This window comes from Acomys minous, assembly GCF_964271855.1.
Source record: "Acomys minous genome assembly, chromosome: 6".
Classification (NCBI taxonomy): Eukaryota; Metazoa; Chordata; class Mammalia; order Rodentia; family Muridae; genus Acomys; species Acomys minous.
The window spans coordinates 109,267,123-109,282,070 of record NC_140487.1 but is presented as its reverse complement, the minus strand read 5'-3'; the positions used below and the strand labels follow the sequence as shown (position 1 = coordinate 109,282,070).

At 50.8% G+C, this 14,948-nt stretch overlaps 1 protein-coding gene and 1 long non-coding RNA gene across 6 annotated transcripts in view; both read left to right on the top strand.

The window, feature by feature from the left end:
* The first annotated feature begins 2,619 nt into the window (after positions 1-2,619).
* Positions 2,620-6,025, top strand: LOC311599416. 2 transcript variants are annotated; one of them, XR_014779885.1, is made up of 3 exons: positions 2,623-2,822; positions 4,301-4,395; positions 5,649-6,025. It is a non-coding gene; the product is annotated as an uncharacterized lncRNA (long non-coding RNA). The 2 variants fall into 2 exon arrangements; XR_014779884.1 differs by having other exon boundaries at positions 2,620-2,822; positions 4,301-6,025.
* Positions 6,026-10,653: 4,628 nt separating this feature from the next.
* ZDHHC18 (zDHHC palmitoyltransferase 18) overlaps positions 10,654-14,948 on the top strand; it is a 29,095-nt gene continuing 24,800 nt past the window's right edge. For 3 of the 4 annotated variants that reach the window (XM_084785284.1, XM_084785282.1, XM_084785281.1), the window contains exon 1: positions 10,654-11,046. In XM_084785284.1, the coding sequence (XP_084641410.1) occupies positions 10,730-11,046 (317 nt within the window). In that variant the 5' untranslated portion in view covers positions 10,654-10,729. The remainder of the gene's footprint in view (positions 11,047-14,948) is intronic. The other variant, XM_084785283.1, reaches the window with a different exon arrangement.

Below are 14,948 nucleotides of genomic sequence, written 5' to 3'. Positions count from 1 at the left end.
TCTGTAAATTACTGCTGTGGTTTCTGCTGCACTGACAAGGCCCCAATGGTTGTGAAGATTGGTATTAGGAAGGGTCCCAAGGAAACAGATGAGCTGTGTCGCCAAGTTTGAAACGTACTAAGCCCCATGCCAATGCAGTATTTGATGTTCTCAGTTCCTGGCACGTGGCATCAAATGTCAGCTGTGGTTATTTGTGACAAAGCACCAACTAGAGCAAGTGTGTTGTACTTGACAGTAACAACAGTATAAAGGACCACAGGCAGACCTATTGCATCTGAATCACTGCAGAAACAAAAACAAAAAAACAAAAAAAAAAACAAAAAACCAAGACTCTAGGCTGGGCATGGTTGCACCCGCCTTTAATCCCAGCACTCAGGCAGAGGCAAGTGGATCTCTATGAGTTCCAGGCCAGCTTGGTCTACAAAGCGAGTCCAGGACAGTCAAGGCTACACAGAGAAACCCTGTCTCAAAAAAACAAAAACAAAAAACCTATAGTCGAGCCGGGCGTGGTGGCACACGCCTTTAATCCCAGCACTCGGGAGGCAGAGGTGGGCGGATCGCTGTGAGTTCGAGGCCAGCCTGGTCTACAAAGTGAGTCCAGGACAGCCAAGGCTAACACAGAGAGACCCTGTCTCAAAAAACCAAAAAAAAAAAAAAACACAACAACAACAACAACAAAAACCTATAGTCTTAAAATATTTCTGTGTTTTTAAAACCAAAATTCCAGAATTCTCTCTCTCTTTTTTTTTTTTTTTTTTTTTGGTTTCTCGAGACAGGGTTTCTCTGTGTAGCCTTGGCTGTCCTGGACTCACTTTGTAGACCAGGCTGGCCTCGAACTCACAGTGATCCGCCCGCCTCTGCCTCCCGAGTGCTGGGATTACAGGCGTGCGCCACCACGGCCGGCTTCAGAATTCTTACTATACCTCCTTCCCTCCCTCCTCTCCTGCTCCCTCCCTCTGTCCTTCCTTCTTTTCTTTATTTTTGTTTTGTTTGTTTTTCTAGACAGAGTCTCTCTGTGTAGCCCTGACTGTCCTGAAACTCAATCTGTAGACCAGGGTGGCCTTGACTTTACAGAGATCCACCTGCCTCTGCTTCCCAAGTGCTGGAATTAAAGGTGTGCACCACCACCTGGGGATTTTTGTTTTCTCATTGTTGTTTTGGAACTTGGTTTTATTTTGAGAGGGATTGCACTATTATATACCTTGCAGGTATGAAATTTGTCACATAGACCAAACTTACAGCTCTCTTGGTTCAGACTTGTGGTGGGTGCTGGAGAGATGGCTCAGTGCTTGTTATTCTTGCAGAGGACCCTAGTTCAGTTCCCAGCCCCCACAGAACGGCTCACAACCATCTCTAACTCCGGTTCCAGGGGATCTGACGCCCTCCTCTGAGCCCCATGGGCATCAGGCACACATATGATGCATATACATGCAATTAGGCAAAACACTCATACACATAAAATAAAGTAGATATTAAAAGCTGTAAAAGCAGGAAAGAAGGGGCTGGAGAGATGGCTCCGAGGTTAAGAGCACTGGCTGCTCTTCCAAAGATCCCGAGTTCAATTCCCGGCAACCACATGGTGGCTCATCACCATCTATAATGGGATCTGGTGCCCTCTTCTGACATGTGGGGCAGAATACTATATATAAAATAGATAATAGATAAATAAATATTTTAATCTCAGCACTCGGGAGGCAGAGGCAGGTGGGTCGCTGTGAGTTTAAGGCCTGCCTGGTCTACAAAGTGAGTCTAGGACAGCCAAGGCTACACAGGGAAACCCTGTGTTGAAAAAAAAAGCAGGAGAGAAATTGTAATTGAATTTACGTGTATGTATGAGAGGCTCATGGGCATATGATGGTTGAAGGACAGCTGGTGAAAATTGGGTCTCTCCATCTATCATTGGGTCTTGGGCATTGGTCTTGGCGTCAAGTACCTTCATGTGCTGAGTTATTGCACTGGTCCAGAAGGAAACATTTTAAATAAATCCAATCTAGCCCTAGTATAGAGCAGCGGTTCTCAGCCTGTGTGTGTGGGTCATAACCCTTTTGGGGGTTGAATGACTTTTACAGGGGTCCCATATCAAATATCTTGCATATCAGATATGCCCATTATGATTCATAATGGTAGCACATTATAGTTATAAAATAGCAAAGAAATACATTTGTTTGTTGGCTTTTCGAGGCAGGGTCTCTCTCTGTGTAACATCGGCTGTCCTGGAGTCGCTTTGCAGACCAGCCTGGCCTTGAACTCACAGCGATCCGCCTGCCTCTGCCTCCCAAATGCTGGGATTAAAGGCGTGAGCCACCACCGCCCGGCTGCAAGGAAATAATTTTATGATTAGGGGTCACCACAACCTGAGGAACTGTATTAAAGGGTCACAGTGTCACAAAGGTTAAGAACCACTGATACAGAATGTTCATGGAACGTTGTCTAGTGCAATGTAGTAGGGTCCTGGTCCTTGACACCAGCCAAGTTCATTCTCCAATCCACCCCGAGTGACTTTCAGTCCTGTGATGGGTTGAAGAGTACGGGCCCCCACAGACAAATGTCTGGTTCGTAGGGAGTGGCGCTACTAGGAGGTGTGGCCTTGTTGGAGGAGGTGTGGCCTTGTTGGAGGAGGTGTGGCCTTGTTGGAGGAGTGTGTCACTGTGCGGATGGGCTCTGAGGTCTCCATGTTCACGCTACACCCAGTGTAGCACACAGTCTCCTTCCGCTGCCTGTGGAACAAGATGTAGGACTCTCAGCTCCCTCTCCAGCACCATGTCTGCCTGCACGCCGCCATGCTTCCCACCCTAATGATACTGGACTAAACTGCTGAAACTGTAAGCCAGCCCCAGTTAAATGTTTTCCTTTAAAGAGTTGCCTTGGAGCCGGGCGTGGTGGTACAAGCCTTTCATCCCAGCACTCGGGAGGCAGAGGTAGGTGGATCACTGTGAGTTCGAGGCCAGCCTGGTCTACAGAGTGAGTCCAGGACAGCCAAGGCTACACAGAGAAACCCTGTCTCGAAAAACAAACCAACCAACCAAACAACCAAACACAAAAAGAGTTGCCTTGGTCATGGTGTCTCTTACAGCAATAAAACCCTAAGACCGTCCTATAGGCTCTGTCATGACAAATGCTGCTCATGTTAAGTACCAGCAACCCATCTGACCTCGAGCTCACCATCCTACTTTAGCCTAAGTCCTGGGGTTATAGACACTCACTACCATACCTAGTTTGACCTTGTGCCCAGTTCAACCATTAAGAGAGTACTTTTTGGGTTGGAGAGATGGCTCAGCTGTTAAGAGCACTGGCTGCAGCTGGGTGTGGTGGCGCATGCCTTTAATCCCAGCACTCGGGAGGCAGAGGCGGGCGGATCACTGTGAGTTCGAGGCCAGCCTGGTCTACAAAGTGAGTCCAGGACAGCCAGGGCTACAGAGAGACCCTGTTTCGAAAAACCAAAAAAAAAAAAAAAAGAGCACTGGCTGCATGCCAGGTGTGGTGGCACACGCCTTTAGTCGCAGCACTGGAGAGGCAGAGGCAAGCAGATCTTGGTGAGTCCAAGTCCAGCCTGGTCTACAAAGTAAGTCCAGGACAGCCAAGGCTACACAGAGAGACCCTGACTCTAAAAAGAAAAAGAAAAACAAACAAACAAACAAACAAAGAGCACTGGCTGCTCTTCCAGAGGTCCTGAGTTCAGTTCTCAGCAACAGCATGGTGGCTCACAACCATCTATAATGTGATCGGAAGCCCTCTTCTGGCCTGCAGATGGAGCACTCATATACATAAAATAAATTTTTAAAATCTTTTTTTAAAAAAAAGAGTGCACTTTTTTTTTGAGACAGGGTTTCTCTGTGTAGCCTTGGTTGTCCTAGACTCACTTTATAGACCAGGCTTTCCTCGAACTCACAGAGATCCGTCTGCCTCTGACTTCCCAAACGCTAGGATTACAAGCCTGTGCCACAGCACCAGGCTCAAGCGTTGCAGGATCTTTGATTCCAATGTGATCCCTGAGATTGTGAACTATATTTTTTGTTTGTGTGGTTGGTTTTTGTTTGTTTGTTTGTTTTTTGTTTGTTTTTTGTTTTTTTGTTTTTTCGAGACAGGATTTCTCTTTGTAGCCTTGGCTGACTGGACTCACTTTGTAGACCAGGCTGGCCTCAAACTCACAGTGATCCACCTGCCTCTGCCTCCCAAGTGCTGGGATTAAAGGCGTGTGCCACCACCGCCTGGCTGAGACTGTGAACTGTAAAAACCCGTTTTTTGAGCCGTGCATAAACAATATTACTTTATGAAAATTTATCTTCATATTGACCTGCAGGAAAATTGCCCAAATGAATGGGCTGTGTTCCAAGAGGCAACCCCACCAGACTATAGACAGTGACGGTCTCCCCACACCCAGTGACACCGTGCCAGGTATATGAGGATTACAGCAACGGCCGACATGAGAAGACGCATCAGCACCAAGAAACAATCCTGAGCTGAGGCCCCTGGGCCTGGGCCTCTCCAGGGTACACCCACTGCAGCTGAGCAGAACGGTGGACACTGGCTGCAGGAAGCCCACTTGCCCACTGCAGTTCCTCCTGCACAGCGCCCGCCATCAGACCACTGTGACCCAATATGTGGGTGTTGGAAATTGATCCTCAGTCCTCTGGAAGAGCAGTGTTCTTAACCACTGAGCCATCTCTTTAACCTCCTCCTCATTATTATTATTATTATTATTATTATTATTATTATTATTATTATTATTATTATTATTTTGGGTTTTCGAGACAGAGTCTCTCTGTGTAGCCTTGGCTGTCCTGGACTCACTTTGTAGACCAGGCTAGCCTTGAACTCACAGCGATCCACCTGCCTCTGCCTGCTGACACCCTCACACAGACATACATGCAACCAAAACACCAATGCACACACACACACACACACACACACACACACACACACAAAGAGAAACGGTTTTAGCAGGGTGGGGTGGTACACTCCCAAAATCCCAGCACTTAGGGAGGCAGAGGCAGGCAAATCTCTGTGAGTTTGAGGCCAGCCTGGTCTACAAAGCAAGTCAAGGACAGCCAAGGCCACACAGAGAGACCCTGTCTCAAAACTACAATAATAATAATAATAAAAACACCAAATCTGGGGGCCCCAAGTCCATCCTACATTCCTAACTGCTCTTGAACCTAAACAGCCAGCACATGCAGTGGTATTTAAAGCCTTCCTGTCAAATAGAGAGGTGCTGTAGGGAGCCACTGGCAAGCCCCAGTTAGTGAGTCACCACACAGAACTCTCAGGGTTTGGAGCAAATCCATGCCCTTTTCTGGAGATAACTTCTTCTCTCTTCATCGGCCCTCCCGTACTTTGTTAGCAACTGGAAGCCTAAGTGTAGAATACTAAGTAGCCATGACCCGGGCTCTGGGCAAAGGCGCTTGCCACTGCGGCTGATGAAGGGGAGAACTGCCTCCCACAAGCTGTCCTCTGACCCCCATGCACGCACGTGCTGTTGCATGTGCACACACAAAATAAATAAACGCTAAGGGATAACCCTGAAGGAAGGCAGGTGTGAGGAAGGCGAGGAGAGCGAGGGTCACCTGACGGGCAGGTACTTTTCCTTCACCCTCCGCTCCCGCTGCACACTGCCTCCCCCTGAGGAGTTCCTCCCCTTCTGTCCACAGCCCAGTTACAGATGGCTCCGCACAGCACGCTGCCAGCTCCACTCACAGGCGCTACTGATGGACCGGGGTGCGCTCCCCTTGAAGATTCAAAGTCCTCAGGAAAGAGATTTGGATTTCCCTACCAGGGAAAGAATTCTACAGCTGAGATCCTGGCAGAGAGCAAAGGGAATACGGAATGAAAAGTAAAGGAAAATAGCTATAAATATCAACTCTCTGCCTTGTGACCAGTTCCAGATAGGAGCACTGTTGAAGCAACTTGTATTTCCTCCATTTGTCATTGTGTGTGTGTGTTAATTATAATTTACGCATATTAGAATGACAAAAAAGTTGTAGTTATAATTGTGAACATAGATATAATACATATCACTTTCTCTTCATATTATGCAAATTTTTGTTAAAAAGTAACTTTTTTGGGAGGTTGGGGACAGGGTCTCACTGTGTAGCCCAGGCTGGCCTCGAACTCACAGCGATCCGCCTGCCTCTGCCTCCCAGAGTGCTGGGATTAAAGGCATGCAGAGGCCAGAAGAGGGTATCTGATCTACTGGAACTGAAGTTCCAGATGGTTGTGAGTCACTGTGTGGGTGCTGGGAGTGGAACATGGGTTCTTGGAAGAGCAGCCACTACCCTTAGCCACGCTAGCCTGTTTCTTGTTTTGTTGTCACGTTTTGGTTTGTTTGCTTTTAGGTTGTTTTCTTTTGGTGCCAGGAATTGAACTTACGGCCTTACCTATGTTAAGTGTGTGTTTTACCATTAATCATGAAGACCCTTGCTCCTGTTGTTGTGTGTATGTGTGTGTGTGTTTTGTTTTTGTTTGGCTGTTTGTTTTTTGAGACAAGGTTTCTCTGTGTAGCTCTAGATGGCCTGGAACTCTGTCTGTAGACCAGGCTAGCCTCGAACTCACAGAGATCCTCCTGCCTCTGCCTCCCAAGTGCTGGGATAAAAGGTGTGCGCCACGACCGCCCGGCTGTTTGTGTTTTTTTAAAGCCACTCTATCTTAGTTTAGCATTTCAGGTCACCATTTCGCAGTGCTCCAGGGAGGACTCACACAGGCTCTAGCATTGAGCAGTTATCTGCAGTTACAAAGGAAGCCCTGCCTCTCAGCTATGGGCTGTGCTGAGTGGAAGGCAGGTGTAGAAAGCTGGGTCACAGCTTTGGGCTTCTGTGTCCTTGTTTTCTTGCTATTTTGACCAGGCTAGTGTTTATTTCTATTTATTTTAAATTTTTAAAAATAATTTATTCACATTATATCCTGATAGTTACCTGCTCCCTGGTCCTCTCACAGGGGGAAGGAGCTCTCCTCCCCTACCATCTGACCCCAGCCTGTCAGGTCTCATTAAGATAGTTACATCTTCTTCCTCTGTGGCCCCCTGCAAGGCTGCTCTGCCAAGGGGAAGTTGATCATCAAATTGAGGGCACCAGAGTCCATGTCAGAGGTAGTCCCTGCTCCCCTTAAGAGGGGATCCATGTGGAGCATGCGCTGCCCATCCGCTACATCTGAACAGGGGGTCTAGGTTTCTCTGCCTGCATTGTCCTTGGTTGGTGCATCAGTTTCTGCAGCCCACCCCCCACCCCCCAGTCCAGATTTGTTGTCTTTGATGGCGTCCTTGTGGAGCTGCTGTCCCTTTAGGGTCTGTCTATCCCCCCACTTTTCCATACAATATTCAGTGCTCTGCCCAGAGTCTAGCATCTGTTTTGATCTGATCCCCTGCTGCATGGAGTCTCTCAGAGGACATCTATGTGGGGTAATATCCACTGATAAGTGAGTATATGCCATGTGTGTCTTTCTGGGCATGCTAATATTTAATCATGTGATCAAGTGATCCTCCTGCCTCAGCCTTCCAAAAGCCAGGGATTACACTCAACTATTTTTTTTTTCTAGGCTGAGTTTCCCTGTGTAGCCCTGGATGTCCTGGAACTAGTTCTGTAGACCAGGCTGGTCTTGATCTCATAGATCTGCCTGCCTTTGCCTCTCCAGTGCTGGGATTCAAATTGTGTGTGCGGGGCCAGGCGTGGTGGCACACACCTTTAATCCCAGTACTTGGGAGGCAGAGGCAGGCGGATCATTGTGAGTTCAAGGCCAGCCTGGTCTACAAAGTGAGTCCAGGACAGCCAAGGCTACACAGAGAGACCCTGTCTCAAAAAACCAAAAAATAAAAAATAAAAAGTGTGTGTGCGCCACCGTGCCCCTCCCCCTCCACCCTCACCCCCACCCCACCCCCGAAGCTAACCTTTTTTTAAAAAAAAGATTTATTTATTTATTTATTTATTTATTATGTATGCAGTGCTCTGCCTGCATATATACCTGCAGGCCAGAAAAAGGCACTAGATCTCATTATAGATGGTTATGAGCCACCATGTGGTTGCTGGGAATTGAACTCAGCACCTCTGGAAGAGCAGCCAGTGCTCTTAACTGCTGAGCCAGCTCGCCAGCCCCTAACCATGTTGTTTTTATTTATTTTTATTTTTTTCATGTTGTTTTTAATTGACTGAAAACTGAGCTTGTAATTGCAACCTCAATGAAAAGAAATTCAGATATGGCAGGATGAGGGAATTAGGGTGCCCGCCCTCTTCCCTCCTTTCTTTCTTTCTTTCGTGTGTGTGTGTGTGTGTGTGTGTGTGTGTGTGTGTGTGTGTGTGTGTGTGTTAGAGGTAGAACCCAGGGTCTCATGAATATTAGGTTCTACATCCCCAGCCCCACATCTTTTCAGGTGAGCAAAACAGAGAGACCCACTCAGGAGGGAGAGGCAGGTGGATCTCTGAGTTCGAGGCCAGCCTGGTCTACAAAGTGAGTCCAGGACAGCCAAGATAATAGAGAGAAACCCTGTCTCAAAAAACAAACAAACCAAAAAAAAAAAAAAACCCCAACAAAACAGTGACAAGATGACAACTGCGTGCCACCATATTTTTTGGTGGTGGTGGTGGGCTAAGATTTGGGTCTTGGGGGCTGGAGAGATGGCCCAGAGGTTAAGAGCACTGGCTGCTCTTCCAGAGGTCCTGAGTTCAATTCCCGGCACCCACATGGCAGCTCACAACTGTCTGTAACTTCAAGATCTGACACCTTTATCCTGCCATACGCGCAGGCAAAACACCTGTAGCTAGGTGTTGCTGGCCTGCATGCTGGTCTAGCCTGGACGCTGGTCATCTCCCCAATGCATGTGCGCTCCTGCTCTGAACCTGTTTGCTGTCTCTCTCCAGCCCGCAATGGCCGGTCTCCTCCCCGGATCCCTCCACCCATTAGAAACACAGTCGCCTGGCTGGAGTCTCTGGTCCAGTCCGTTTCCTGAATTCTGGACCCAGGATGGTTCCTCTCAGTCTTCAACAATGTCCCTCTCAGTTGGGTATCGGTGATGGTGTTTCCAAGCAGCAGAGCCCAAGGCAAGACCCGCCTAGACTGCCTTCACCTGGGATAATGTCTACAGTCCTTCCACACAGAGCAAAGGCCTTGACACGTTACTTCTGCAATACATACAGTAAGTGATGTGTATGCTCTGCCTTGGGCAGCGGCAAGATGGCTGAGAGGTTAAGAGTACTCGCAGAACAATCCTGAGTACCCAGGTTCGAATCCGGACACCCACCTAACGATTTAGGCATCTGCCCGTGCACTTCAGCCAGCTCTTCTTGAGGCCTCCACGCATGCATAGGCGTGGCACATTCACTCCCACAAACGCGAGTGCTCCTCCGTCGTACAGGCAGCTCGGTGGCAGAGGGGGTGCCTAGCGCGTGAGGCCCCAAGAGACATGCCAAACCAATCTCTGTTTTGGCAAACGGAAGCTAAACTCTCCTTGTCGGGTTTTCGAAGTCTGTGCATGGCTCCTTTAGAGAAACCTCTATGGTGAGTCACCGTGATAATCTCTAGTAAATTTGGGTGGAGTTTCGGCAGAATTCCCAGGCCTGCAGTCATATTTCAAGAAATAAGTTCTGCCAACAACCTGGATGGCTGGCTAGCAAGGAAACTGGTCCCCGTTTGACTCTGCAGATAAGAATTCAGGCTGGGCCGGGCGGTGGTGGCACACGCCTTTAATCCCAGCACTCGGGAGGCAGAGGCAGGCAGATCGCTGTGAGTTCGAGGCCAGCCTGGTCTACAGAGCGAGTCCAGGACAGCCAAGGCTACACAGAGAAACCCTGTCTCAAAAGACCAAAAAAAAGAAAAAAGAAAAAAGAAAAAAAAAGAATTCAGGCTGGCTGATCCAGGCCAATAGCCTCAGGGGGATGCATGCAAAATAATTTGCTAAAATATTTCTGGACTCCTGACTTGAGACCTATGAGATAAAGTGTTTGTGAGTGTGTATGTGTGTTCGCACAAGACACGGGGTAGCCCAAGCTGGGTGCGAAATCACTCTGTATCTCAGGCTGGCTTTGAAGCCTCACCTCTCAGCCTCCACGGTGCATGGGCTGCCCCGACTACGTTAGGTGAATACAACCTCCTGACAAAAAAAAAACTTGGGACCCTTAAGCACGATCGCCATTTAGGGGAATCTAGTGTGACCCAGGAATGGTGCTGGACTGGTGGGAAAAACTAGAGACTGTTTCACACACGCCCCTTAGACACTCGAAACTTTCTTATTTGGGGGTGGGGTGGGGGTTTCGAGACAGGGTCTCTCTGTGTAGCCTTGGCTGTCCTGGACTCACTTTGTAGACCAGGCTGGCCTCGAACTCACAGTGATCCACTTGCCTCTGCCTTCCTAGTGCTGGGATTAAAGACTTGCGGCTACCACCGCCCGGCTGACACTTGGAACTTTCAAAGCAAATTATGTACCACCCTTACCGGCCTGCCCTCAGGTGGGTGAGCCTGGACCATCCCTTGAATCTCTCTGCTCTGCGAGGTGCCTGCCATACCAGCCTCCAAAACCAGGGTCTGAGTGCATAGGCAGCGGAGGGAGCCCGGGAGGCCGCACCTGCAGTTCCCCGGGCCGGACGCAGGGGGCGCTGCGGAGCGATCCGGGGGGCGGGGCGGCAGCGGAGGGGCCAGCCCGAGCGAGCCCGCGCGCGCGCGCCACCGCCGCCACCTCCGCTGCTCGGCCCGGTCCCGGAGCGGCGCGGCCGGCCCGCGGGGCGCGGAGCTGAGGCCCGCGGCCGGCCGCATGAAGGACTGCGAGTACCAGCAGATCAGCCCCGGGGCCGCCCCGCCGCCCGCCTCCCCCGGGGCGCGCCACCCCGGCCCCGCCGCGCCCCCCGCTCCCAGCCCCGGGCCCGCGCCGGGCGCGCCGCGCTGGAGCACCAGCGGCAGCGGCAGCGGCAGCGGGAGCCTGGGCCGTCGGCCGCGGCGTAAGTGGGAGGTGTTCCCGGGCCGCAACCGCTTCTACTGCGGCGGCCGCCTCATGCTGGCCGGCCACGGCGGCGTCTTCGCGCTCACGCTCCTGCTCATCCTCAGCACCACCGTCCTCTTCTTCGTCTACGAGTGAGTTCGCGCCCCCCCCCCCCGCCCTCCCGCGGTGCGTCCCCGGCCGCCGCTCCTTCCTCGCCCGCAGCCCTGTGTCCTCCGGCCTCCGCCAGCCCTGGACCCCCGCACCCCTCCTCGCCACCCGGACCTAAGATGTCCTGCCCTGGTCACCGGGGCTTCTGCGGGGACCCTCAGGTCCTCCTGTCCCTGGCCGGCTCTTGCCCATCCCAGGCTCTTTCTCATACCTCTAGGCATCTTTCATTCCTGTCCTCAGACAACCAAGTTTTTGTGTCCTTTGGCTGTGGACACCCTACCGTGAAGATACTGCAGGGTCCTGGCTCCCTCAGACTGTCCCCTCATTACCCACTTTCCCCTCAGTCATGCTCGTCCTGGGGCTCCAAGGCAGTCCTCTGTGAAGAGCCTCTCAAACTAGCCTCTCTCTCTCCTGCGCTTTTCCTTAGTTTCTCCAAAGCTTCTTCCTGACCCTCCCTTAGCTCCCTGGTCCTCCAGGTGGCTCTCCCACCCTGACTTGGCTCTCCTCTTTCTTCTCTGGACACTCGGGAGCATCCCTGGGTGGTGTTCCCCTACCAAGACAGCGGCATCACTCCTTTTCACGGAAGAGACTTGGGTGCTTTCACGTGACAGGTCTTAATGTGCTTCTGACCTTTTTTTTTGCTGTGACCTAGGGTTGGCCTACGCTGCCTCTCCATCTTAAGGACTGAAGGACGGAGGGGTGGGTCCTTACTTAGGGCTTTCTCGGGGCCGCCCATATGCACCCAAAGTTTTCGCCCCAGCCTCAGCCTCTAGCAGGAGCCACCTGCCATGTGACTCCCTGCACATGGGAACGCTCCCACACACGCACACCCACCCACCGGGTGAGCCCCACCTTCCCCTCCTACTTCTGGAAGTTCTTGGAATTGGCCTCTTTTTATTATTCAATTTAGTGAAGAACTTCATCTCTGGAGCCAGGGGACGGGGCTCAGATCCCAGCTCCACCTCCCACTAATTGTGTGGCCTGGGGCAGTCACTTCACCTCTCCCAGCCCCAGTGTCCTCCTCTTCTGTAAAATGGGGACTTGAATAGTACCCACCTCCGGAGCGTCTGTTGAACTTGGTACCTTGTCATGCATGCAAGCTTTCAACTGTTTGTGAAATTTTATTTTTATCACTTGTTAATTCTTTTGCGTGCAAGTTTCCAGCCCTTGATGTTGGCAGCTATCACTACTGTGTGTGTTCACCAAAAATCACTTGGTGGGGGGGGCGCATGTGGTCATGGGGAGGCTGTCCAAAAGACCAGTTCTCAGGTGCCTTTGCAGGACCTGGATTATGTGTCTGCAACTGCAAGGTGAAGACTTGCTCCCTCTCCACGGTGCCTCCAAAATGCCCTGCCCTTCCCCTGGGTCAGGATGGGAAAAGGTTCCGGGGGTGGGATGGGGGGGTTGGGGGGGTTGAGCAGGAGGGGGCATTTACACAGAGAACTGCTGGCAGCCCCCACTTGAACCTTGCTATCACTATTGCCTCTCTGGGTGCTGAGGGGAAATGCTTTTCTCAGAGTCCCTGGGCCACTCTGTGAGGTGGTGCTCACACCCAGGGTTATGACCCACGCAGGAGGAAATACTGCTGACCGAAGTTGTCTTAGGACACTTCGGTATAAGATTTGACCACTCTGGAGTCTGAACTAATGGGTGGGTCTCTTCTTGGTGGTAAGTCATTGCCCTCAGCCAGGGAGGAAGAGAGAGTTCCTGCGCTCAGGGAGAACAGACCAGTCACCTTGGCTTCCATCACCTGTTTTACTCGGGGTGGGGACTTTGGGCTCAGGGTTTGGTGTGTGGGGCTTGCTCAGAGGACTCAGAGGAACCAGAGTGGTGGAGTCACCCTTAGGGAGGCGAGGAGGAGGATGCTGAGTGATGCCTCACTCCCCACTGCTCCGGGGAGAGTCCAGGCAGCTTTTGGGGGGGGGGGGGAGACCTTTCCTGCCGCAGATGGTTTTGCTTCCCTTTGGTAGGTTGTGACGTAGCTTCCCAGCTTCTGCCTCACTTCTCTCATTCCACACAGCAGCCACGGTCCCTGACATCAGAATTCAGTCTCCCTGGTTCTAACCCTCTAGTTAGGAGCCAGTGCTGTGGGAATGGCCTCCTGTGGCCTCTGCTCCCCCTTAACAACCCTCCTCTCTGAGTTATCCTCTCAGGCTTATTGGCCTGAGGGCTCACTCTTTTTATTTTTTATTTTTGGTTTTTTGAGACAAGGTTTCTCTGTGTAGCCTTGGCTGTCCTAGACTGGCTTTATAGACCAGGCTGGCCTCGAACTCACAGCAACCCACCAGCCTCTGCCTCCTGAGTGCTTGCGGGCTCACTCTTACCTCAGAGCCTTTGTACTGTATGGAGCATCCTCTTGGTTCACTCCTTTCTCTTCCCTCTTTCCTTGTCTGCCTATACTGTGTATACATGCTTGCTTGGTCTCTTCATGCCTGTCTTTTCTGTGAGAGCATAGTAAATCTCCACAGTGCTCTGTATTTAGTGTCTAGAGCCAGTGCAAGGGATAACGGTCAGTGCTCAACACACAGCAAATGCTGGTTGAGTGAATGGACAGATCACTTGCTAGGAGTGTGGAGCCGGCAGCTTGTAATTGGCAACCTGGCTGGGTGACCTTGAATCTGGCTGTGGAAATCAGAGCCTTGGTATTGGTGTTTCCCGGGGGCTCTCCAAGCCCCTGGCTTCGTTCCCCAGACCCAGGCTTGTGTGTGAACTGAGTGAGCTGTCTGCCATGATACCCAGAGCCTGGCTGGTTCTGTTGGAGGGTTGAACATGAAGAGATGTGTAGTGCACAGGGTGGTCAGTCCGCTCGGAGCCCTTGGCTTTGGCAGGCTCCATCCTTAGGAAAGGCCTCTGTAGGCTTTAGGAGCACATGCCCTGGGTTCGCTCCCTGCCTCTGTGGACCCCTGGCCCCAAGCCCCGCAACAGATGCGTCTCCCAAGCAGCTCCCACCCCGCTGTATGCTCCTGGCTTCAGTGGAAAGGCGGTAGCTAGCCACATCTGTTTGGAGCACAAGGACAGAGGGCCCCCGAGCAGTAGTGACTATGTGTATGTCAGTACTTGATTAATAACTGAGTGATTGATTTTGAGACAGAGTCTTACTGTGTAGTCCTAGCTGGCCTCGAACTCACAGAGATCTACCTGCCTGGGTTTCCAAGTGCCTCAAACTCTCAGGGTTTTCCTTTCTCAGCCTCTCAGGTGCCATGATTATATAGGCATGTAGCATCATGTCTGGCTTGTATTGATATTGATTTGATATTGTCATTTTTTTTTTACTATTGTTGCTTTGGTTTTCACTTTGTGCTGCTAGAGGCTGAACTCAGGGCTTTATGTGTGGTAGACAGCGTTCTAGCACTTAGCTGCACCCCAGCCTGCAGGTGTCATTCATAGTGACTTATTGACTAGGGCAGTATCTAGGACATAGGAAATCTTCAAAAGATGCCAGTACATGCCTCGACGGTAAAGTGTTTACCTGGCATGTACAAGGCATTGGGTTTGGTCTGTAGTACTGAAAAAAAAATATGGTGGCTACTTTTTCTGCATGAAGGGACACCATTTCTTGGATAGGTATTTCCTGGGTAACACCAAGGGATGCTCTCTGTGTCCACCAGAAACTTGTCTCTTAGCAGGATAAAGGCAGGCAACATATTCACAGATAAGCGGTTAGTTTTTATTTTATTATTATTATTATTATTATTATTTTTTGACACAAGGTTTCTCTGCATAGCCTTGGCTGTCCTGGACTCACTTTGTAGACCAGGCTGGCTTCAAACTCACAGAGATCCACTTGCCTCTGCCTCCAGAGTGTTGGGATTAAAGGCATGCGCCACCATACCCAGCTCCTGGAACTGGTATTAAGAATGGTTATGGGAGCCGGGCGTGGTGGTGC